The sequence below is a fragment of the Hyposmocoma kahamanoa genome, unplaced genomic scaffold (genome assembly GCF_003589595.1).
Source record: "Hyposmocoma kahamanoa isolate Upper Pololo Valley unplaced genomic scaffold, ASM358959v1 192, whole genome shotgun sequence".
In the NCBI taxonomy this organism is placed as follows: Eukaryota; Metazoa; Arthropoda; class Insecta; order Lepidoptera; family Cosmopterigidae; genus Hyposmocoma; species Hyposmocoma kahamanoa.
This window is the reverse complement of record NW_020653719.1, coordinates 9,494,678-9,519,905: the sequence shown is the minus strand read 5'-3', so window position 1 is coordinate 9,519,905 and position 25,228 is coordinate 9,494,678. Positions and strand designations below refer to the sequence as shown.

Below are 25,228 nucleotides of genomic sequence, written 5' to 3'. Positions count from 1 at the left end.
CATCAATAATTAATTAGTGATTGAATGAATGAATGCCGTCACTGCCATTTCACTGACATTCTATAGACACTCAATTGCCATTGCAGCTAGATTTTAGCAAAATAACAAATATACTTCCGGACATACATATAATTCGAGACACCTCACATTTTTGTCTTATACGGCCAGAATACAAATTAGTGTTATCGTCGAAGAAAAAGTTTTCCCCTGGTTTCGCAGATCCAAATTTCCAACAAGGATTTAAGGAAAAGATGTTTAGTATGCTAGTTTCAAAATTGCTTAATAGTTTTTGACCAATCAAACATTGTTTAAGCTTAGGACATTTAATACCTACTGAAAATGTGAGGTGGCTCGAATTGTGTGTCCGGGAGTGTATTATCATAATTGCAGTAACACGATTTCGGTTAACTAAAGTAAACGATTATTTTATGGAGAACTGTACACGCTTACAATAAGATTTCGGAGCATATATTAAGATTATCATTTCCGTTTAACTTACATTAAACGTATTTTAATTAAAAAGTCATATTACAAAATTGAAGATGTATGGAAAGACAACATGAGTCTAGATTCCACACAATTATGATTCAAAGTGTATTCTATATTCCATAGCATTTAAGTTTATTTGAAAAGAACAATCCCTAAAGTTTCTTGCTCGTTCTTCTCGGGGAGGTCAGCGTAGTGAACGAGCATTAGCTTAAAAAATGACGTTTTCAAGTGTAAAAATTTTACCTATGGAATAAATGATTATTTAACTTTGACTTTGACTGCAACTTAATTGCAGAGGAATCTCAATGGAATAACAACGACGAGTGGTTTCAAGAATTCGGGCCCTAGTTTGGCACAAGACGCAGCTTCGTGTCCTGTCAGATGGGAGACATGTTTGTTTGTGTTCGATATTTGTATTAATAATACAACAAACTAGTGGAATACTTTCACAAATAATAATTGAATATCATGATGGTAAAACATCTTGAACTTTACATTATGGAATAAAGAAAAAATAATTAACAAAACTTTAATAAACACGATAAATATTGAAAAACGAAATTCAACATGTAAGTTAAATAAAATAACTTTCATGTTAAACGTTAATATGACAGTGAACTAATATTGTTGAAGATATTACGACTGTGGGTGGTAAGTGATCGCTGTATGGTAAGGTGCTGCCCACGCGAGACGTTGTCTCTTAATGCCCACAAAAAAAATGAATCTAGATTTTCATTTTCTGATTATCATTGAATGATAATAATCTAGAAAATGTAACTATGGTTATATGGATATAATATGATTTCAGATATAGTATATTTCCTTGTTTTTTTGTAATGAATCCAACGGCAAATCAACCGGGATTATGAGACATGTAAAGAGGTCGAATCCCTTTTTTTATAATACGAAATGACGGAACTAGTGTGCCATTCAGAGCTTCAAATCGCAAAGATCTGGGCCACTGCCACTGCGCCTGTCGCCCTGAGACGTAAGTTGACTAGTCCCATGTACCTGTAATTTCACCAGCACCCTTACTCTTCTAAACCGGAACGCAGTAACGCTCTTTTGCCACTTTCTATTCCTGCTACTGCTTGGCGGTAAGGCGGCAATTCATTCTTTGATTTGTTTGAAAAAAAAAATTTAGTTGCCGGATTTTAATTTTGGAAAAGCAGGTATATTTTTCAATATAGAGTATAACAATCGCAAAAAACCTAAAAACTCAATATTCTTGTGATTAGTTTCATATAAGTCTAGGAATTTTAGTAGCAGTAGAGCTCCTTGTGAAAGAGTTAGTCCAGGGAAGTACTGCCATTGCACGAGCTTCGTGCCTATTCGATGGCCGGTCTGGTGTCGCCGGGTTAATAGTAACCTGCCTCTGTCCATGAGGCAGCAGGTGTAACGAGGAAATGGTCCTTAACCCAACTGAGTAGAAAATTTGTCTCTCTTTAAAATAAATACGTAATAGCTGTTTATGTTATGACCTACGTCATGCGTATTTACTTTTGCAATACTTAACAGTACCTATTTCACAATAATGTTGAGGTAGCTCGTACAGCCACCTTATCTAATTCTGCCTCCAAGTACTAATGTGAGCATTGCTGCGTTCCAATTTGGAAGGTTAAGGGTGTTCGTGAAATTACAGGTACATGGGACTTGTTCGTCCCTTCAATTGATATTATAAAAAAAAACTCAGTGAGTTATACAACGAGTTATGCTCGGAGTTTCTCTGAAGGACAAAGTACGGAACGAAGTTATCCGACAAAGAACTAAAGTCGTCGGCATAGCTGGTAGAATAAGCAAGCTGAAGTGGCAGCAGGCCGGCCATGTCTGTCGAAGAATCGTCAACCGATGAGGGAAGCGAATTCTTGAGTGCAGACCACGGCTCAGCAAACGTATATGTAGGACGCCCTCTGACCAGACGGAGTGACAATTTACGTAAAGCTGCTGGCAGCAGATGAATGCGACGAGATGAGGACTGTGTAACCGGAATGTGATAGGTTGAAATTGGTGATGAATTATAAATATACTTTTCTCGAACATGCTCGGAAATGTTTACATTATTTTGAAAAAACGAACACGGAAAGTTTGTCATTTATGGAGCATGCCATGCTTCCCGGCCAAGGCCTTCAAAGTAAGTATGAAAATCCTACTGCCCTCTTCTCTAAACTTAAATCTACCTACTAATAATGAACTATGTAAACAAGCAAAAGAAAAACTCATACAGGCAACGGCACAGTGTTCATACTTAAATAATCTCAGTACAGAGTACTAAAAAAACCGACCTCAAAAGTACGTGGAATTACGTCTGTTTGCTAAGTTTTATTGAAATATCCCCTAGTTCGCCACTATGCAGGACTTGACCCTGGAGATAATAAAAATCGGTTCTCACTACTCAAAGTATATTGGGAGAAAAACGCCTTGAATTGGAGAAATAGCAAAATCAACCATTAAAATAATTGCTCCTAAATTAAAGTTTAGGCGCTATTTATAAAAATAAATATTAATGCGTGAACAGCCACCCTTAGAGGTGGATGATTTTCTTCAAAATGAAATGGAACCAATATGGAAGTACCCCCTTTCCAACAAAAAAAGAATCATGACATTCGGTTCACAAATACCGGAGTTATCGCGTAACGTACATACAAAAAAAAGAACATGCAGTCGAATTGAGAACCTCCTCCTTTTTTGAAGTCGGTTAAAAAAATAAAATAAAATGGCGGTAACATTTAAAGTGTTTTGGTATTGTGTTTTTTCGCCTTTTTAGTATTTTGGTCGCGAAAATGAGTGCCAGTGAGAAGAGCGATAACTAAAATACAGTAATAGATACTCATTCAAACACATCATCAGAAGTTTACCAGACTAGGTAGTATTTAATAATAGTAGAAAATGTTGTTGTTTTTCCAGGCACATTAATATGTGGGTGGAAAAACAACATTTTTTTTTAGTAATTATCCGAACACGTTGTCGTGTTTATTACTTTTAATATCCATTAATATTTTTTTACTTTTTCTATTATACATCTTCCACTCTTTAATGTTTTTATTATTTCCTCACATTGTTTGAAAAAAATTCTATGCCTACATGCCTTGGCGGGAACGGGGATAGTTTGACTCGTATTAATACAAGGCCTCGCTGGCGCTCGTCCATGTAACTCATGCTCGTCCAGCAATCCCTTACTTCCCGGCCTCTGCAAGAATGTACTCTTATTACACACGTTGAAATACCCAATAAAAATCAATTTCCAAAATGTATTCATCTCTAATAGTAATCATAATAATAATCTATTTCCATAATCCGGTCGTAGTAGTAAGAAACATAACCATAAAGATTAACCTTGACCGCTTTCGGACTGGTTTCTGGTCACTATCAACAACTACTTATCGGGAATCTCTGATTACAAATATTCTGTATACAATAGAAAGTAACTGAAATTATTTCGCTCAGGAACTTTTAAATTTGTAAACACAACCTGTTTTGTTTTTAACCGACTTCAAAAAAGGAGAAGGTTCTCAATTCGACTGTTTGTTTTTTTTTTGTATGTATGTTACGCGATAACTCCGGTATTTGTGAACCGATTTTCATGATTCTTTTGTGTTGGAAAGAGGGTACCTCCATAGTGGTCCCATTTCATTTTGAATAAAATCATCCACCTCCAAGGGTGGCTGATCTGATCACGCATGAACATTCATTTTTATTAATAGCGCCTAAATTTTACTTAAGAAGCAATTATTTTAATGGTTGGTTTTGCTATTCTCCAATTCAAGGCGTTTTACTCTCTCATTATACTTTGAGTAGTGAGAACCGATTTTTATTATCTCCTGTGTCAAGTCCCGTATAGTGGCGCACTAGGGGATTTTTCAATAAAACTTCGCATATAGACGTAATTCCACGTACTTTCGAGGTCGGTTTTTTTTAGTACTCTGTACTGAGATTATTTAATTATGTTGTTAATTAACTGCCTCTGTGACCGAACGCGCTGCCACGCAGAGGTCCCGGGTTCGATTCTCGGGCCGGGAGAAATATTTGTATGGCCAACATTTATTTCTCTCGTGAGCTTGGGTGTAATTTGTGGTTGTCTATGTGAGTGTCCGTGGCACCCGCGACACTGGGTTTCCTTAGTGTGGGGCTATGTTGAGTGTGTGTGTTATTATTATTATACAAAAACAAATTTAAAAAGCAAGTTTCTAGAGCAGAGCAGTGCCCGAACCTATAATTCTGTGTTGCCCGTACCTTTCTACCTGTGTTACCCGTACTTACCTACTTTTTTGTACCTGTTAATGTACGCGTATGTTAAATTGAGACTTTCATTGTACCTTACCTGTAAATTATGAGAATAAAATAAATGTCGTCGCAAATAATAAATACATTATTATTTATTATTAGCAACGACAATTTCTAACTGGTTAGAAATAAATGTTCTTTGGAAAATAGGATTTATTTAGTAGCAGTAGAGCTCTTTGTGAAAGAGTTCGTCCAGGGTAGTACTGCCGCCTTACCTATTTCTGCCGCCAAGCAGTAATGTCAGCATTATTGTGTTCCGGTTTCGAAGGGTAAATGCAGGTGAAATTACAGGCACATGGCACTTATCAACTTATGTCTCAGTGGGATGAGCGCAGTGACAGTGTCCCTCAGAAGTTTGCCATTTAAAGCTCTGAGTGGCACTGTAACTGTTATGGACAGGCGTGTAGCTTACCACCAGTTGCACGACTTGTTCGTCCCGTCACTTGACGTTATAAAAAATAAAGCATGTAAATTTATAACTTTTGTAACTATAGCGTTGTTTGCATTAATGTTAGGTATAACTGGTTGATGACTTTAAACCGTCTCAGCCAGTTGTGACAGTGGGACCTGTAAAACCCGAAACGTGAATTTGTTTGAAAGAAAAAAACATATAAGTACTTCTGTAACATTTTATGAATATTTACCATTTTATACACTAAGCGTCATTTGTTACACTTATGTTATATACACGTGTGTATTATTTACTTTCGTATAACATTATAATATATCTATATAATCATGCCTTCCTTAATAGATGAAGGAGTCTTCCTTTCGTAGATTTAGAATTTCGTAGTGTTACGACGAATCAAACAGGAAAATGTAGCACACAAAATTTGTTAGTATATCCGGAAAGTAAGTTCGGAGAAATTTACAGGGCTACCAACACTGAAATCATTCCGTTTCTAATTTTGGGAAAATCATCATGATGTGGTTTTTGTGTGTTCTGCCTCTATGAGCCTATATTTTATTTATTCGTATATAAATTGAGGATAACATCAAAATAGTGGTATAACCCACATTTAATTTCTTTTTATACAATATTACTTTAAATGAAACTCACATATTAATAAAAAATAATAGTTAAATATTTTGAAAATAGCATTCAATATAAAACAACTACCACACCTGACATATTGGTCTTAACGGAGTAAGGCATTTTTTTTTATACATATATAATATTAAGTGATGATGAATGAAGTGTAAGTGAAGTCGTGCGCATGATGGTAAGCAACACACCTGCCCATAATAGTTGCAGTGCAACTCAGAGCTTTGAATCGCAAAGATCTGAGGGCACTGCCACTGCGCCCGTCACCCAGAGACATAAGTTGACAAGTCCCATGTGCCTCTAATTTCACCAGCACACTTCAAAACTGGAACAAAGTAATCCTGACATTACTGTTTGGCGGCAAAAATAGGTAAGGGCGCAGTACTTCCCTGGACGAACTCTTTCACAAGGAGCTCTACTGCTACTAAATCTTACTCAGCTTCGAAAACCGAATTTTCACTAATCGTCATGTTTCCTATTTTATGACGACCCTCTGTGGTCAAGTGGCTTGCACAACTGTTAATATAGAAAACAAACTTTTCTATATTTTCTCGCGTCTGGGTGTTTGTGATACCGTCTTTTCCGATTTCCATAACACAAATGCTTTAGTTACTTGCTTTGTAATCAGAGCGACATATGTGATATTGTCTAATATTTTTTTTTAGGAAATGAAACTGTTTTTCCGGATTTAAATCGCGTATATTTGTTTTTTCAAACCAACCTTTGTTTGAGAAAATAAATACGTGAAGAAACCTTTGTTTTTTGTGTGGATTTAAATCCGGAAAAATAGTTTCATTTCCTATGCGTAACAATCGCAAAAACCTAAGAACTCGATAATATTTTTTTGTTTATTTATTTCGACGGTCCCACTGAAACGTTACAGGAAAAATAAAAAGTGTAAAAATTTCAATAACTGCATCTGATGGATTTATTAAGGCAAAAGTGTGACGAAAACGATTGAAATAAAGTACCTCGTGTTTTACGTCGTAAATGAAATTTTTCATTTTTAGGAGATGTGTTATTTTATTCGTGCGTAATAAATACATTTATGGTTACTCTAGAAAAAATATTTGAGTTACATTATAGTAACAGATTATAAGTATCTTTTTTGGTGTAGAAAGTCTTTAGGAGGTTTATAATAGATAGAACATTATCTAGCCTTATAAACAAAAATGTACGAAAACATTTGCACGTTTAATCGGCGATTGAAATAACTAAATTTGTGATACGAAAAATTTAACTAATGCTACGCAATTGCGGGAGTTGGTCAGGCTTGAAACTAACGAAATACGAAGAGCGATTGGAAAGTTAAGTACACCATAATTTTAAAAAAGTACTTGTTTTTGTACACTTTTTAAATACCTTATTAATGTTATTAAATCCCTCAAATATGTTATCAAATATATACGGCTGCGTACTCTTCCTGGCCTAACTAATCAACAACGTTGTTAAATAACTGTGTAAGCACCGAAAATGTCCAAGAATTGTGAATAAATTTAAATAAAAGCATTCATATAGTCCATTTGTTTAGGAACTTACCTATTTAATGAAATATACATTTATAAAATGATTTTTACTTACCTTCAAGCACAAATACTTAGCTTCACATGAAATTGCGTGCCTATTTTTATACCAATTGATTTCGAAAGTAAATGTTTCAATAAAAAGATGTACAAAGATTGTTTACATTTAGTTAAGTACCTAAACAAATGGACTGTAGTAACACAAATTATTCGTAATTTTTTATAGAAGAAAATATCGGCTCGCCTCGTGGAAATAACCTTACGATCCCGTCTCGTCGTACTCGTTTCGCCGGACGCCAGACAGACTGTCTGTCAGTCTAAACAGTCCCTCGCTTGTACCTACATCTACTAGGATCGCAGAAGCACAAAGAGTTTTATGTACTAGACTTCTGCTGAGTACCTAACACGTTACAAGTACAGAGTTGAAGCGGGTTTTGGAGTAAAGCGGGGAAAAGAACGCCGCGGTATCAAGACAATACTGTTGGTTAGATTGGTATGGGCAGAAGTGCAAGTAAATAACCTTACATACGTACAAGTATATATGTTGTATGTGTCAATTTATGTTTAAGTATTTTATGTATAGAAAAGATTTTGTGTAATAACTGAAAATGACTTTGATGTCAAAAATAACAGGACATTTTTTCTTTTAAGGATAATATTTGTAAGTCAATGGATAATATTGATTAAATGGACGGCTTGAAGTGAACAACAAATATTTTCCAAAGTTATTTCATTAGTACTACACTTACAAGAATATACATGCCTAATAGCTGAAATTGTTTATTGCTATTTCTCGTTTCAGAATCCTTGGAAATTATTCCGCGTAGTGCAGAACTATAGAGAACACGTGACACGAAATAATAGCCAGCAATACTTCTAGCCATTCAGGCCATTTCTCGCAAATAGCCAGCCGTTGGTTGTACATGGCCATCTGGGATTGTGACACAGGTTGTGAATTTACATTTAAAGCAGTGACCATGGAGTATAAAATTTACAACTACAATCACAGTAACCTAGTTTTTTGCAACAAAAGACGAAGAATCTTTCTTTTAAAGTGTTTGAAGAATTTGTTAACACAAATCATACTCTTGCTACAATAACGTAAGCCACAGGATATCATATGTCAAAAGTGCTTTCATAACATGAACAATTCCGTAAATATGAAATTTTACAACTCTCTTAATTTAACCCCACAAGGATGTAGTACGAAAGGAGTACGTCTAGGTTCAGGAGGGTCATTACTACCCCATATTTCATTTACATTTTTTGTAACTCCTCCATTCTCCACAGTGTTTGAAGATCCGCTTATAGGGGTACGGGTACACTATTGCACTCGTCCGCGCCTCCACCAGCGACTAACTTAACCTAACCTAACCGAACCTTATCGTGTCTTTGCGATAAACACCCAACACATCCTGAAAGAGCAACGGTTTCGTTATAATTCTGTTTTCGGTGTAATGAAAATTCAAACAAACGTTATTTCGGAAAAAGAATTCGAGTTTGTGATAGGTTACCGTGTTTAGACTTACGGTGCCGAGACGTGGACGCAAGATAGATAGATAGAATGAGAGTCGCACAAAAAGCCATGGAGTGCGTCATGCTCGGCATCAATCTAATAGATCGACTTCCGAATTTCGAAATGCGTAGACGACCTAAGGTCTAGGACATAGGATGTCGGATAACGAGTTTAAAATGGAGCTGGGCGGGACATGTAGCGAGACGTGGTGAATGCAGGTGGAGTAAGGCGATAACCGAATGGTGGCCAAGAAATGGATATAGAAACGTGAGACGTCCTGTGGCGAGATTGGTGGACGACATTGTCAAAGTAGTTGTGGGCAGTAGATGGGTGAGATTAGCACAGGATCGTGGTGGATGGCACAAACTACGGGAGGCCTACACCCAGCATTGGGTGAAGTCGGGCTGTGGATGATGATGAGTGTATTCATTACAAAAATACAGTTTGTTGTACAAATTTTATAATCATACTAATTTTACTAAATGTCTACGAAGTATTCGACTTTGGTAGGTCTTTTCGTTCCACGCTATAAAAAATTCCGTGTATGTGGACTCAGCAAAAATATTATTTTCTTTTAATAGTTCAATATGAATTCAATTAATTTGATAGTATAACGTGATATCACTAATATACAGCATAAAAAACTGTACTCGACCAAAAATTTGCTGACTAATAATGAGCCCTCCTCATCCTCGCAGGGTCAAATATAAAAACAGAACTTCTCATTCAGCCGGTAACCGTTCTAAGATTAAATAGGAGCCATAAATTAAAAAAAAACTTTATTCCAAAATACAGAAAAAATTATACAGTGATGTGCTTAGCTCCCAAACTAGAATCCCCTGTATTATGGGCAGCCAGGTCTTATGTCCGTCAAGTGTGTTGCCTCAAAATAACATTAACTGTCTATTATAATAAACTTATAAAATATGATTGGTATACCATAACACTTAAGAAATGAAACTATTTTTCTGGATTTAAATCGCGTACTTTTGTTTTTTCAAACAAACGAAAGGTTTGGTTTAATTTCCTATGTGTAACAATCGCGAAGACCCAAGAATTCGATATACCAAAACACTGTTTTATATTTACTTTCATTATAATTATTAATACAAAGATCGAACATTTACAAAAAAATTCCTTTGATCCGGGCGGATTCGAATCGACGTCTTCTAGCAAACCGTGCCAGACGCTATCCCAACTAAGTCACTGAAGAAATCGGCGGGCCTGGGCCTCACGAATTTTTATATGTGCTTTTTGTTAGATTTTTGCTTTCACTTTTATTCTTAAAAAAATATTATCGACTCCGGTGCAGAATTTCAGACCAGAATTGTCCATGCTTTTAAAACTAAAAAGAATTGCCACAATTTATTAACAAAAAACAATGCAATTTTTTTTTACAGAAAAGTTTTTATTATTATAATTTGGAATGTCTAGCGTAATTGTTTTAAAAAGAAACCGACACTTATTTTTCGTGTTACTATCTTTATGTTCGTAGAATATTTGAACCTCTGTCCTGAAAAATTATCATTTTACATATGTGACCTTATTACACCAATGGTGAGAAATATCTGTCAACAATGTCTGTTCAATATAACAATAAACTTATCACTTTTCTTTGTTAGCCAAGAAACAAACGAACAATACATTTTACCAAACGATTTGAGTTTAGGTACTTAGCATTCAAAAGAAAAATCATTTAAATATTAAATCTTTTGGTTATTAAAATACTATTATTATAGTATTTTACAGAATTGTTGCATAATAAGGGTTCTTAAAGTTAGTAATAGGTACGGATTTTAAGATCAAATTATGTAATGATTGTTTATAATACTTTTTCTACGAGTAAATAAAATGATGAAACACAACCAATATTTAATTTATGTTTTGTTAACGATCCATGACAACCATCGAGTGTATAACCAGAAATAGAGACGAAATGTCATTTAATTTGTTTGAAAACTATTCTGCCAAATCATTACGGTGACAACTGCGCTCCAATTGGCCAGCCCGAATTCGAAACAATTGACGGGTGACGTCAATTGTTTCAATTTAAAATGACCAAATTAACTTGAGCTTTGCTATAATGAACGAAAATTGAAAAATTACATATATACAATCGAGTTCTTAGGTATTCGCGATTGTTACACATAGGAAATGAAACTACTTTTCCGGATTTAAATCGCGTATATTTCTTTTTTCATGGGATCTGTAAAGGGCCCGAAACGTCGGTTTGTTTGAAAAAACAAATATACGCGATTTAAATCCGGTAAAATAGTTTCATTTCCTATACATATATAATTACCGTTGAAATGTAATGCCGTTTGTTTTGTAATTAGATGTTTTGCTGATTTTCCCACACCACCGAATAGAACAGCCCCCTTTGTTAGAGATATTATATCAATAAATATTATTACAATAAATACAGAATATTTTTTGGAATATACGGAGACGTACACACAGGTCAGTTGATGGCGCTGTACTATTTCAGTTTTCTTATTTGTGATTTCAGCGCAAACGAGAGTTGATATTTAAAAGTGATATAAGTCCCGTTTGCCTGATGAGTTGCCGTTGACTTAGATGGATGGTCCTAATTTCGTCTCTATTTCTGGTTATATACTCGATGATGACAACAGACTCAAACGAAAGCCAAACAAACGAATATTTTTTTTATAAAGGTTTATGGCCCTGTTGCAAGACCTTTCGGCCAATTTAACCAATCAGGAGGCAGAAGATCGTTTGAGTAGCGTCGTATTTCAAATTTACAAAATAAATATAAAACAAAAGTACGACGTTCTTTTTTTGAAACTCAATAAAGAATTTTTTCAGCTAAGTGGCGAGTACCATAGACAATAAAATTTTGATTCAGAACTAAAAAGAGCGCGTTTGTGGTAATGGTTTATGAAGTTAAAATTGACAAATTGAAGCACACGGACAGGAGTAGAAAAAAATATTTATCTACCTAAACGAGAGAGCAAAAAGTAAACAACAAAGTATCAATTATGCGCTCACAAAACCGATGAATTTATGCATGAACTGGTCGAGAAATTCTCATCTCGAGTTGCAGGATAAAGGAACAATAGTTTTAATCGCGCCTTCTTTTTTGTCATTTTTTTATTTTTTCTCTGGCCGAGATCCAGTTCGTGTGCGGCGGGATTTGGGCCCCTGCCCCTCCTTCCCTAACCCTCTTTTCACTGGCTCCAGGCTGACGTGACATGCGAATCGCACGCGCAAGCTTTTTCAACGCCGTATAATTTGAAGCTTCAAAATCCAGACGTTCAAAGTACGTTGACACCTTGTTATTTAGCCGCGCTTCAATGTTAACGTAGAACTCAATAATAAAATGTACAAGCACGGTGTGAAAGCTCATTTTTGTACAAGATTTTTCTAAGTTTAATAATAATAATATGTAAGTTAACCATACCAAATGCATGATCCCAAAGTAGAGAATCCACGGAACTGTAAATATTGGAGCAACGAACGACGAACCAATTTTGAAAATATCCTCCTCGTCTGGCACTTACAGTACTAATTGCAGAGCCACCGAAGTCGCCAAATTTTACACTTAAGTTTGACTTCTGTACCATTAAAGCAAAATGTAAGCAATATCATGTTACAAATTTGTAACAGAATGTAGAATTATTTGAAATAGTACCAAACTCATAAGGTAACCAAGCAAAAAGAAGTATCAACTGATGAATTCGTAAGAACGAATGAATGAATGCTTATTTGAAAATACAAACGATAGTTACGCAATATTGCTATGAAATGCGGAAGTTTCAAACAATACAGTCACATATCTTGTAGCAAAACTTTGGAAACTTTACTCGATTCCATGTACAGATTATACACTTACAAATAGATTAGACATTATCTATTAGTATACACGACTATTTAAAGTAACAACTTAATACGAGAGCCTTAATAAATTACAAGAGACGGCAAGATGCTTTATAGATTTTAGAAGTAGATTACCGAATCTGTGCAAAAACATAGATCTTATAAACTTTATCCATGGTGAAAATTCATTAAGAAAATATTAAAAACAATAATGACGCAATTAGCAATATTTTTCAAAATTGTAATTAAAACCTACCTCAAGTTAAAACACCCCATCACTGCAGCATGCCCAAAAAACGTTCGTTTGAAATTCCTTGAAAAAAATCACTTAACTATCACCACTACTGCACGTGTCGATTTTTTATTGTTTCGATTAAAAAAACGAAGAGAAAAGTTTTAAAATTCAAATTTGGCGCGCGAGTTCGCGCAGTGGCGCCGGCGCACACACAGCGGACTAACGGAGTGTACTGACGCGCAGCCTCCGGGGCACCGAGTGGCGATAGCAACAGCGCATCTTCGCCCCACCACTGCGCACCATTCATGAAAACCGCCACTCAATGAATTTGGTCTTTGCCTCCAATACAGCTTTCAGCAGTGAGCATAGATATCATTGGCTTTCAGTACGAATTTCATCTTTCCTACAGTATATTTTTTATCGAGTGCCGCCTTCAAATTACTTGCTGTAACAACCGCTGATCATACGCATTAAAAAGTTGATCAAAATATCTTTTCGCTCTATTTTGAGCTGTTTTGAAAAAAAGAACAAAGCTAAAAACTCCGTCTACGTAAAAACTTTATTGTTCTAAGGCACAAGTAATTGTGAATTAATGCCAGATGTCAAAGTTGTCAAAGTTAATCATCCGAAACTGAAAAATTAAATCGTAAAATTCCACCCATAAGACCGCAGTCAATTCTGAGAATTCACATTACAATATAACAAAATACTTATAGCAAAACATCACGGCTGAAAATGATAAATCTATAGGTTACCAACCAACCGTAAGCCAAAAGAATTGTTCCGACGTCTCTACAAAGATCGAAGTTCAAAGGAAACTAGAAAGTTATCGAGGATATTAGAAATATGGGAGGACGGAAGCTGAAAACCGAGCCAGGCCCTTGAACGATAGGGCCAGTATTTTGGCAACCTTTCGCAATCACTATCTAGGCTAGGCACGGAAGCTGCGTTTGCGCAAGGGGCACAGGATGTACGCGCGTGGGCCTATCTACGTCCGGCCAATCGCGCGGATCCGACATTACGCCAAAGAACTTATGAGTCGATTCAGATACCGTTTCTGTTGGAACTGCAGATGTCAAAACGAGTACCACGATGTGCACAATAACTTCAATGGCCCTGACACAGTTAAATCGATATTTAACAAAGCTGTCACAATTTACACGAAGAACCTAAATCAATAGGGCCAAGATATTGATAGCTGAAGTCATAAGTGCATTGAAAACGTTCGACACCATTTTAATAATAATATGAAAATTGTATAAAATTTCAAATTGGTAAGAATAATTTCGTTCACCATTTTATCATTTAATAATGCAATCTTAATCTATGTAAATAAAGCAATTGAAACGAAGTATATTTAAATGATAAATAATTATCACAATGTTATATCAAATTTAATAATAATGATAATAATGATGATGAATTTATCGTTGTTATTATTTGCTTAAAATAATATAATGCTCAAATAGAAAGGGGATTTAGATTGCAATAGTCTAAATAGGATTTAGGAGACTTAACAAAAACGTACAACCAATTTTAGTCGATTACAGTGATCTAAGTTTCTATTCGCCTGGTACATTTTGCGTGGCTTTTTTAAATATCTTGTTCGAGTTTACAGCCAAAAAAGGGTGCATTATTTCTGTCATTTAATCAATTAACGTCAGCGTGACGACTTACACATAATACCTATCCAATCTATCCATGAAACCATCTCACATTTTCAGATTGAACAGACTTAAGAAGAGCTGTGTGTGCTCTACTTGAAATCGACACATTGTTTGCATTGCTTTGTGTTGATGTTTTTTTAAATTCTTTCCATTAAGGAGGGAAAGGTTTAAAACCATACAGCCAAGTCTTCGTGAATTTTTCTTTTGCTGATCTTAGGATAGACATTGGCCATTTCTTCAGTTCATTATATGTGAATTGTATGGTGCAGCGTCAAGAGCCGGAACAATCTTAACACTTAAGATTTAAATTCAATAAAACTGTGTGCCGTTTGTGAGAAGAGTCCAGGGCCTGTGTCATTTCCTTAAATATCTTTAAATAAAAATAAAATCTATATAGGAAATGAAATTATTTTTCCGAATTTAAATTGGACTAATTATATCATATATTATAATTATATTATAAGATAATATTGGACAAACAAAGCGAAGTATTTGTACCCGCGTCAAAGAACATATCAGCTGATGTCAAACACCGTCGCGTAAACAAGTCTGCAGTCTGCGAGCATGTCATGGATAAACCTACACATTCAATGAAGTTTGACAAACCCCAGGTTCTTGCAAAAGAAGTCTGTTATCTACCCAGGATGCTGCGAGAGGCCATTGAAATTAAAAAACATCCTAATTTCAACAGGGAAAATGGTTTCTCCGTACCACCAGTTTGGGATCCAGTATTTCCTCTAATGAAAAATCCCAAACAGACATAACTCTGCAGTACTAATAATATGTTCTAGTTTATTCTAATTTGTATTAATAATTAATAATAAATTAAACTTAATAAAAATTTATTCAATAAAATAATTTGTAAAACTTAATGTAGCATAAAATTGGAATGTTTTCTTTGTAAAATTGAAAATAAGATATTTAATTAATAACTATTGTAACTATAGTGAAAAAATAAGGTTGGTTTGCATTATTATTAGACATAACTGGTTGAAGACTGTACCACCTCAGTCAACCGTGACCATGGAACCTGTAAAGGGCCCGAAACGTCGGTTTGTTTGAAAAAAGAAATATACGCAATTTAAATCCGGAAAAATAGTTTCATTTCCTATGTGTAACAATCGCGAAAACCTAAGAACTCGATATAAAATCTATAATTATATGTTAAAATTTATTTCTAGTCCTTGTGGCGTATTCGTATAAATCGTAGTTTCTTGAGCAGTTTCGTTGTAGATTGAAATTTTAAATTTAAATATACTTATTTTTGGCGCCTTTTCCTTTTTTAAGTCATTGTTTTCTCTATTTCGTTCGTACTTTACTTCATTAGTTTTAGTAAACTGTAACTTGTACATTTCCTTTGGCCTTGCTCATTCTTCATTAGCACCCGAACCCTATTGGTAGTCCGCTACAGTCCAAAATACATAATATTACATGTAGTTAACTCATGCTTATTACAAAACTTCATAGTTTTATCACAAAAACCAGATGCATTGGTCAATTTCCTATTACATGCATAATGTATGCTAAAACAAAACATGCTTTGTTACATACAAAATCGGTAAACAACGTCAATTTCATGAAATGAAAAATATATATTATTCTTCTACTTATTCTAAATTGGTTGCCATCCATCTTTTTTTCATTGCAAATTTCTTCTTCATCATCTTTTCGGCTAGGGCAAATGGGCTCTTTCAAATGATGAGATTGAATATAGAAAAACAAAAAGTGGCGGGTTTTTGACGTTACAGATTTTACACAAATTAATTTTTAGCTCACGTTTTATTAAGTGTTGAGCTTTTTAATTATTTAAATTTGTATTGAATTGATATTCAATTATATTTTGTGAAATTACTCCACTAGTTTGTTATAATTATTCATACAAAGGTCGAACACTTACAATTATTAAGCTGACGATGCCTCTATAGCCAATGCTCAATAAATAAGTGAGCCTTGACTAGAAAAAGGTTTTTTTTTATGATATGGTGAATCGTGCGCCTGGTGCTAAGCGACGCACCTGTCCATAACAGTTGCAGTGCCACTCAGAACTTTAAATCGCAAAGATCTGAGGGGCACCACCACTGCGCCCGGCACCCTGAGACCTAAGTTGACAAGTCTCATGTGCCTGTAATATCACCAGCGTCCTTACCCTTCAAAACCGAAACGCAGTAATTAATGCTCACATTACTGCTTGGCGGTCGAAATAGGTAAGGCGGCAGTACCTGTACGAACTTTTTCACAACGAGCTCTACCGCTACTACAAAGGTTAAGAAACCCTGTTTTATAAGAATATAAGATAAGAAGTGGCCACATACGTACTAGGTAATCACTGTGACTGTACTAGGAGTACTAGGTATGAGGTACTAGGAGTTCAACAGTGGGAAGGGTTAATAGATACTTCACATTGATATTAATAAATGTTTGAACTTTTAATTTTCTGCGTTGACCTTTTTCCGTCCTGTAAATCGTTGACAGGCGACATTGTTTTTATATTTTGAGACTTAGATACCGGGAGTGTTACCAGGAAAGCTAGCTCGGTAAGAATTTATCCTGGAAGTGCCCAGATGGGGACGCACTTTGCATTACGAAATACTTCACAACAACAATACAACAAGTATTGTGATAGGGGAACGTGGTAGGGGAACAATACAACAAGTATTGTTCCCCTATCACGTGTACTTTAAAAAATATATAGCATAGGAAATGAAACTATTTTTCCGGATTTAAATCGCGTATATTTGTTTTTTCAAACAAAAAAAGGTTTGAAAAAACAAATATACGCGATTTAAATCCGGAAAAATAGTTCCATTTCCTATATGTAACAATCGCGAAAACCTAAGAACTCGTTAATATGTAACATTTAAAAGAAAGGCAAAAACATTTAGGCTTAGTTGGTATAGCGTCTGGCGCGGTTTGCTAGAAAACGTCGGTTCGAATCCGGCCGGATCGAAGGAATTTTTTCAAAAAGAAATGGAATCTAAAAAAAGATCTCTTTCGGAAAAATTCCTTTTTTAAAATAACTTTGTATTAATAATTATAACAAACCAGCGGAGTAATTTCAGAAAAAAATTGAATATCCATTCAATACAAATTTAATTACAGAAAATAGCGACATCTCTCGCCAGGGCTGGTAACTGTAAAATTATTTAACTGGGTGAAGAAATACTTTCATAGATTTCTCATAGATGGCGCTACGGCTAAAAAGTCGTTGAAAAACCAAATGCAAAGACCCGACAACAAGCACATGGAAAAAATCGTGAGGTCCGCTGGTTCGTTCTGTGGCTTAGTTAGCATAGCATATTAATAATTATAACAAACTTGTGGAGTAATTTCACAAAAAAATAATTGAATATCCATTCAATACAAATTCAATTACAAAAGCATTTAGTCGAATGTTTGCAATTATATACAATAATAATTAAAATGAAACAAGGAAATTAACTTTTTTTCTGACCCAAGTTACGTATATTTGTTTTTTTTAAAAAACAAACCGAAACGAAAGTTCCGAAACGTCTGTTTGTTTGAAGATACAAATATACACGATTACATTCGAAAAAATTGTTCCCTTTCAAATGTACAACAATCACAAACTCAGAGAAACGATAAAACAAGCAACTTAGGGAAAAACAATATAAATAAGAAAAAATTATGTATTTAATTATAGCCGAAAAGTGGTTTCCAGATGGAGATGCACTTCGACAACTTATTACCTACTATAAAAAAATATTTCCATCTCTCTATTTATTCGTAATCTTTGAAATCCAAACGTCATCAAAATAACACTAAACAAATGAACCGATTTTCATTGTCATTTTCAATTCCAATATATATGTAAGAAGAAGTCACATTTTTTCGTTCATGCACATTTAGGTGTTCGTCCAAATTATACGTTCCCGTTGAATATTATTTGTTGGTAAAATTCCTTTAGTGTCCTGAGAATGTGTGATGATAATTGTCAAAATTTGAAGCCAGATAAGATCAGATGCGACCCTTGCCGAACTATCAATCTTGCGCGGGTCTCGGAGTACCCGACCCTCAGCTCTAAACCATGCGTCGCTCCAAGTCCGTGTCTCCCTGTTTCAGGTAACATACTTTCTAACATTACACTGGTATGTAACTCTCGAAGCCAACATGCGGGAAAAGCAACCGTCAATAGACCCTTACAATAGTAAGTTTTGTTTTCACGAATTGGTAGCTTGTGACGATGCCGTCTCAAGCTACCAATTTACCAACCAAGCGCAAGCACGAGCACTTTTATCGTCATCCCACTTTTTTATCACCCTTTTCTCCGGTTCCTGGCCACCTACTTTGAAATTTTGAATGGTTCTTTAATTTGTTTTCTTCTTCGTCAGTCTACTTTTCTTCTTTCCGTCGCCACTCTCTACTAAATTTCCGAAGCGAGCACACGTGCTCTTCACATAAAATTCTGACCAGCTAAATCATGTAACCTAAGTGCTTGTAAAGCATAATATTTGTAGTACTTTTGAAAATCTTGTAACTGGAATGCCTATAAGCCATATTTGTAGAAAATACAGGCCCTTTTGTGGTAAGTTCCTTTTATCATAACCTGTATTTAAGTAGGGAATGTTTTACACCGTTGTACCTGTTTTCATATCATCATGTTTTGTTACAGCCTTTACGTCTTTACCTGTTCTTTTCCCTTCCTGTACTCTTTATTTCTACTAAGTTTAATGTGGGCCAAGAGTTAAAGCTTGTCGCGGGACAAGCTTAAACTCTACATATTTCTAAATCGACTTTCTTATGCAAGCTATGTCAAAAACAATAATAAAAGATAAAATTGCTTATAGCGAATTTTTTTCAGCTCTTTTATGTTTGTATAACGTAGGAGTATTCCTAAATCTTCCAATTAACAAAGTCAGGAAACGAAATCGCGTTCTTTTACAAATCACAACCATTTGACGAATAAACTTTCTTTCTTTATCTTGCGAACGTAGCGTGTCGCTTGCTATCTCACGCGAGGGGCGTATGTAACGAATGTTGTGGCATTCATTCAACTCTGCTTGTATATGCTGCCCTAGTACTTATTACAAATTATGTAACGATTGGCTCACTCTATCTAGTTTTCGCAATTGGGTAGTTAGTTAATAAAAGTATTATTTATATTATATTACTATTATTATGTACTATTTATATTTTTTATTATATTAGTACCAGACTATTGCAAAACAGTGGAAATAGGCAGTCTGCTAATTTTGACTTGTCCTAACATATATTTTATCCTCTTGTACTTTGTCACTTTAGAAATTTGACCATCATTCATTTCTGCTTTAAGTAGATAATATAAATACATCCTAATCAAATAATCTTGTACAAACTGACCTAATAAAATGTCATAAGTTGTTCGAATAGACGGAAGAATTATAATAAAGAAACATTGTTAAAGTCGATCTCCACTTCATACATGGATCAAGTGCTCTTCGCTACAAAAGCGTTCTTATTGTAAATGATGTAAAATTGCTTTTTTTTTTCAGAAATGCCCATGAATCCGGCTTGCATCAAAGTATGCTCCAAAGAGGAATACTGGAAGAGAGTCCGAGGCATCAAGCCACCAAAACCTCCACTTCCACACATAGGACACGGCAAAATTATCTACCTGGTTAAAGTTAGTGTAATTCATTTACATACGATGCGATAGCAAAACTCTTTGTGGTTTCAGGGAGCCTAGTACTTTGTAACTCTTTTCATTTATGAATAAATTTATGATGCCTTCTTCTATTGCATAGAATATTTATTTAACGAGATCCACCAAAATTTTGTTTAATATGAACGGCAAACAAAAATAGGAGTACCTGTTAAACATATTGGAGAATTTGGGAAAGCATGAAAATTTTTGGTTTAGATAATTGACACTTTCTCTACAAAACAATACAAGTGCATAAAACGCGTGATTTCACCCGAGACGAGTATGTCTAAGTAAGGATACTTAAGTCGAGGGTAAAATGGGTTTTATGAACGAGTTATACACTCTGCAAATTAAACGCAATATTACAAATAAACGACGTATTTAATTAAAATTTAATGTAAAATTATTGTTGTAAGTCAATGGTAAAATTACAACAATTAAACATATTTAATGTGATGGCTTTTTTATTTATGCACTAGAGCATAAAATCCTATTTTATGCACCAGAGCATAAAATCCTATTTTATGCAGGCTACACCCAGCATAAATATGAACTTCAAGAGCATGAGAAGTGAAAATTTTTAATATTTTTATTTAAATTTGAATAGTATTTATTATTTATCTTTTTCAATCTACATAAATAAACTATACTCGTTTACAATTCTGAAGAGACCTCCTCGTAACTTCATCATTATTAGTAATCACGGATGCATCATTCCGTCTACCTCCTCGGCAGGCTGGCATCCTGGCCGGGTCGCTGTATTGGACTGTGCGACAGGGAGTGTGGGGCGATCAACAGGACGTCACAGAAACCATGCGGCGTTGGCAAGAGTACATCCGAAGCATTAACACGAGACGCCCCCCTGCGTTCGACAAATGCGGCAATGTTATTGTAAGTCATACTCAGCTTTATCACATGCGCACAAGTATTAAATTCGTCCTTATAAAATCTTTCACGCTATCGCTGTAGTAACCTGTGGTGTGCTCATGCGATCCTGGTATTTGTAGTTACGTCACCAGTCGATGGTCGCTAAGGTTACCGGTAAATACCGTTGGGTAACGATTAGGGGTTAAATGCACGTGCTACAAAAGTCTTTAATTATATTATGACATTGCCATTTTGTTCAAAACAACTTGGCAAAATCTTCCAATATAGTTTATTATGCGGATGCGAATGTAAATACCGTAAAAAAATATGTTCTGCTATTTATTATATCCATTTCAAGCATTAGAATATTAGAATATTATAAAACAAGTACTAGTATATTTATTGGTCTATGACCTATTCAATAAAATTATCACACTAACATATAAATAAAATAATTATGCAATAAATACTTTCAAATGTTTTAGAATACAAATCTCATTTCACCAGTGACTGCCCTATACGTCCAAACCAAATGTAATGAGTAAATAAATTTTAGGCTTGTTTTATGTATTTCAAATATTTCCCTACACAAGCACACAGGTGCAAAATGTCCCACACTATCATAGTAAAATTCATGTATTGACGTTATCTGTTCGCTTGTAGTCTAGGCATGGCCCGTGAAAGCTAAATATCTCCTCTCGCATTCTGTCGCCTTGGTATTCGGAGGCTCTACTTCATAGCCGCTTGGGCTATCCGAATCGATCGTAGCGCTAGACAACTAACGTCCAACCTCTTAGAGCGCTCAGCGCGAATTGCCAGATTCGCAGATACACCAACAAATTTATTTCAGCGTATCTCAATGTTTCAGAACCGCGGCGTTCGGCTTTCGGCCTTATTGTAGTGGCTCAACCTAGACACGTGTTTGTGAAAATTTCTGTGTTCCTAGTAGGTGTATGCCACGCTCAGCGGACGATGTGTCGGAGCGGAGTTGCTCATTGTTCCGCGACGTATGTAAAACGTGTATACGGTTATGTGAGCCTGGTGTCCACACGTCTGTTACATACGAGGGACGCCGTTCCTTGCACACTGTATTCCATTCATTCGACTTACACACTGTTTAAATAAATACATATGAGTGGTATTCGACTACAGGTACGCATGCAGTGCACATATAAGGATTTGTGTATAGGGATAATGGGGATAACACATTATAAACAGCCAGCGACACGCGTTGGAATGGTTTTTTCTCTGGTAAAATAATAAATAAAGCAGTCTCTCATGCAAAGGCCAAAGTCAGTTTTAGCATTAAACAAACGTGTCATTGGAATCCTGGTAGCAACAAATACCGAACCAATTATCAAAGATCCGCGTATATTATTCAAATCCCTCTTGACACCACTAGTGGTTAAAGCTAGAGGGAGGCAGGGTGGTCTATTGTGGTGGTACCGAAGTACAAACGCCTACTATAACAGGGACGGAAACAGCTTCCTTCGTTGATAGTTGCCTGGTACAATTGGGTCATATCATTGACAGTGTTATTGCAATGTTGATCAGTTGAAAACGTATGCGGTTATTAACACGGAATAATTTCTATTACTCCATACGTTAATTTATATTTTAAACTTCCATTTTTGTAGTTACTACTTTTGTCTAAAAATACCTACCGTATGTGCGTCCTACAACCATAGACCCCACTAAACAAAGGACAGATATAAGTCACATAAATACATTGCTCTACGCGTATATTTTCTAGGAAACGTATTCACAAGTGTCCTAGAAAGTATGTAGAGCAAAGTACTTTAAGTATTGACTTTGAACTTTGTTATCATTTCTAAGCTATATTCTTTTTTTCACAGTTAAAAGAGCAAGACAGCATTATTTCGCCAATATATGCCCTTTACAAGAGCTTCGTCACCAATATTTTTTCAGGTAACTTAAAATTAGTAGATTTTCTACAACTACTTTAATAATACCATTTTGCAGTGACTACACAATGCCATGTTACTTACGAGCGAAAGTTTAGTACAGAGCATAATCGATAAATAAAAACTTAAAATTATCCATTTTGGAATTAGTAGTTCATCAAATTACATAATTAAAGCAATTGTTGCAACGTCTGTGAACAGCTAAAAACTAGTTTTTTCAAACATCTATTGTATACAGGGTGTAATAAAACTATTTTTTAATTGAATAAAAATCTAATGACATAATCAATTATTTGGTCAAATGTGAGTTGTCCATAAAAATGAATAAAATTGATAAAATTTTATTTAGTGCTGATCGACTCAGTTTCATGTAAGAATCATTTCATTGTATAGAACGAAACAAATCGGGACAACAGAAGTGGATCAATTTTAATTTTTTTTTAAGTCACACATAATCGATAACATTTTATTAAATTTAATCAACTTCTGCTGTCCCGATTCTTTTCATCCAATACAATAAAATAATTCTTATAAGAAACTGAGTCTATCAGCGTTAAAAAAAAAGTCAATTTTATTCATTTTGTATAAAAAACATTTGATTAAATTTGATGTTATGTAGATGTAAAATGGTAGCGCAAAAAAATATGCGAATAGTAATTTATAGAATCGTAATTATGCCCAATTTATGGAATTTTTAAACGAAGAGAAATGTATCTTTTTCATTACGAGATTAATTTCAATAATTTTATGACCACTTAGTTTCCCTACACTGAGGTCTTAATTTTTTACTCTCTCAGGTATATACAAGTTTCCAGTTGTAATCAAGTGTATGTACATCGACTATCTAAACGAGTTAGAGAAAAACCGCCGAGATGCAAAGGCCAGACGATAAGGAACAGCTGCCAATCGTACCAACAAATAAATTTGATACAACTTGTCCTATTTTTTCGGAATCTACTTATTGCATTACGGTTATGGCAGCCTACAGGCTAGTAGGCGTCGTTTAGCCCACGAAAGCACTGTGCAATGTTTTAAAATAACTGTATTTTAAAATTTAAATAATGCCAAAATTTTAAAGTTTAAAATAGAGCAAAATATTAAAAGTGCTATTGGTGTACAAAGTGCAGTTTTTATCGCAAGTTACATTCAAAATATAAAATGCAGGCACTGACGCATGATATCAATCATACTTGATATTATATCATTTTTGAAAGGTATTACGAGGAATTCACACTGTAAACGCAGTTAGGTATTTTAGTGTAAAATAGAGCATTTTTTTATTATCTACTTTGAAAATAACAACATAACAGCATTCTGCTGAACACTGCGCTTCTAGTATGAATTTAGGATGGATGGTACTGTAAAGTAATATTGTAACTCAAGATAAGAATTAATTTCTTTAATCTAAAAACATACCGTACGATCACCTGGATTTGAAACACGTAATGTTTAAAATAGTGTTCCGGGAAGTTCACCTCTATCATAATTAAAGACATTTGTACTTTAGGACTTTACCTCATGGATGTCGTGGTAAATTTTTCTGAATATGTCTTACATTGTTGGTCTTGTAATATATTTCACTACAAAGCTGAACGTGCGTCTTAAAAAGCCATTGAGGGTTTTTTCTCTCTACCTTTATTTTTAGCCAATCAAGGCAAAGCCAAAATGGAAGGTAATGTTACTTAACTGTTTGTGGGCATGTCCAGTGTTCTTAATAATCTTAGTACAGAGTACTAAAAAAACCGACCTCAAAAGTACGTGGAATTACGTCTATTTGCTAAGTTTTATTGAAATATCTCCTAGTTCGCCACTATACAGGACTTGACACTGGAGATAATAAAAATCGGTTCTCACTACTCAAAGTATATTGAGAGAAAAACGCCTTGAATTGGAGAAATAGCAAAATCAACCATTAAAATAATTGCTCCTAAATTAAAGTTTAGGCGCTATTTATACAAATGAATCTTCATGCGTGAACAGTCACCCTTAGAAGTGGATGATTTTATTCAAAATGAAATGGGACAACTATGGAAGTACCCCCTTTCCAAAAAAAAAAGAATCATGAAAATCGGTTCACAAATACCGGAGTTATCGCGTAACATACATACAAAATAAAAGAACATACAGTCGAATTGAGAACCTCCTCCTTTTTTGAAGTCGGTTAAAAACCAGTATAAACGTGGTAGTCGATATAACGCGCAC

The 25,228-nt window shown here is 34.9% G+C and overlaps 2 protein-coding genes across 14 annotated transcripts in view; one reads left to right on the top strand and one right to left on the bottom strand.

Annotated features, from left to right (window-relative positions):
* The window catches only part of LOC113226569 (papilin), a 200,847-nt gene extending 187,671 nt beyond the window's left edge, over positions 1-13,176 (bottom strand). For all 12 annotated transcript variants that reach the window (XM_026459242.1, XM_026459251.1, XM_026459250.1 and 9 more), the window contains exon 1: positions 12,948-13,176. In XM_026459242.1, coding sequence (XP_026315027.1) covers positions 12,948-12,967 — 20 coding nt within the window. In that variant the 5' untranslated portion in view covers positions 12,968-13,176. The remainder of the gene's footprint in view (positions 1-12,947) is intronic.
* A 609-nt stretch (positions 13,177-13,785) lies between these two features.
* Positions 13,786-23,985, top strand: LOC113226565. 2 transcript variants are annotated; one of them, XM_026459237.1, is made up of 6 exons: positions 13,786-14,200; positions 18,674-18,758; positions 20,083-20,213; positions 20,970-21,125; positions 22,958-23,030; positions 23,824-23,985. In XM_026459237.1, the coding sequence occupies exons 2-6, from the start codon at positions 18,722-18,724 to the stop codon at positions 23,916-23,918; spliced, it is 492 nt and encodes a 163-aa protein (XP_026315022.1). In that variant the 5' UTR covers positions 13,786-14,200; positions 18,674-18,721; the 3' UTR covers positions 23,919-23,985. The 2 variants fall into 2 exon arrangements, with proteins under 2 accessions (XP_026315022.1, XP_026315021.1); XM_026459236.1 differs by lacking the exons at positions 13,786-14,200; positions 18,674-18,758 and adding an exon at positions 18,462-18,673.
* Positions 23,986-25,228: the final 1,243 nt, after the last annotated feature.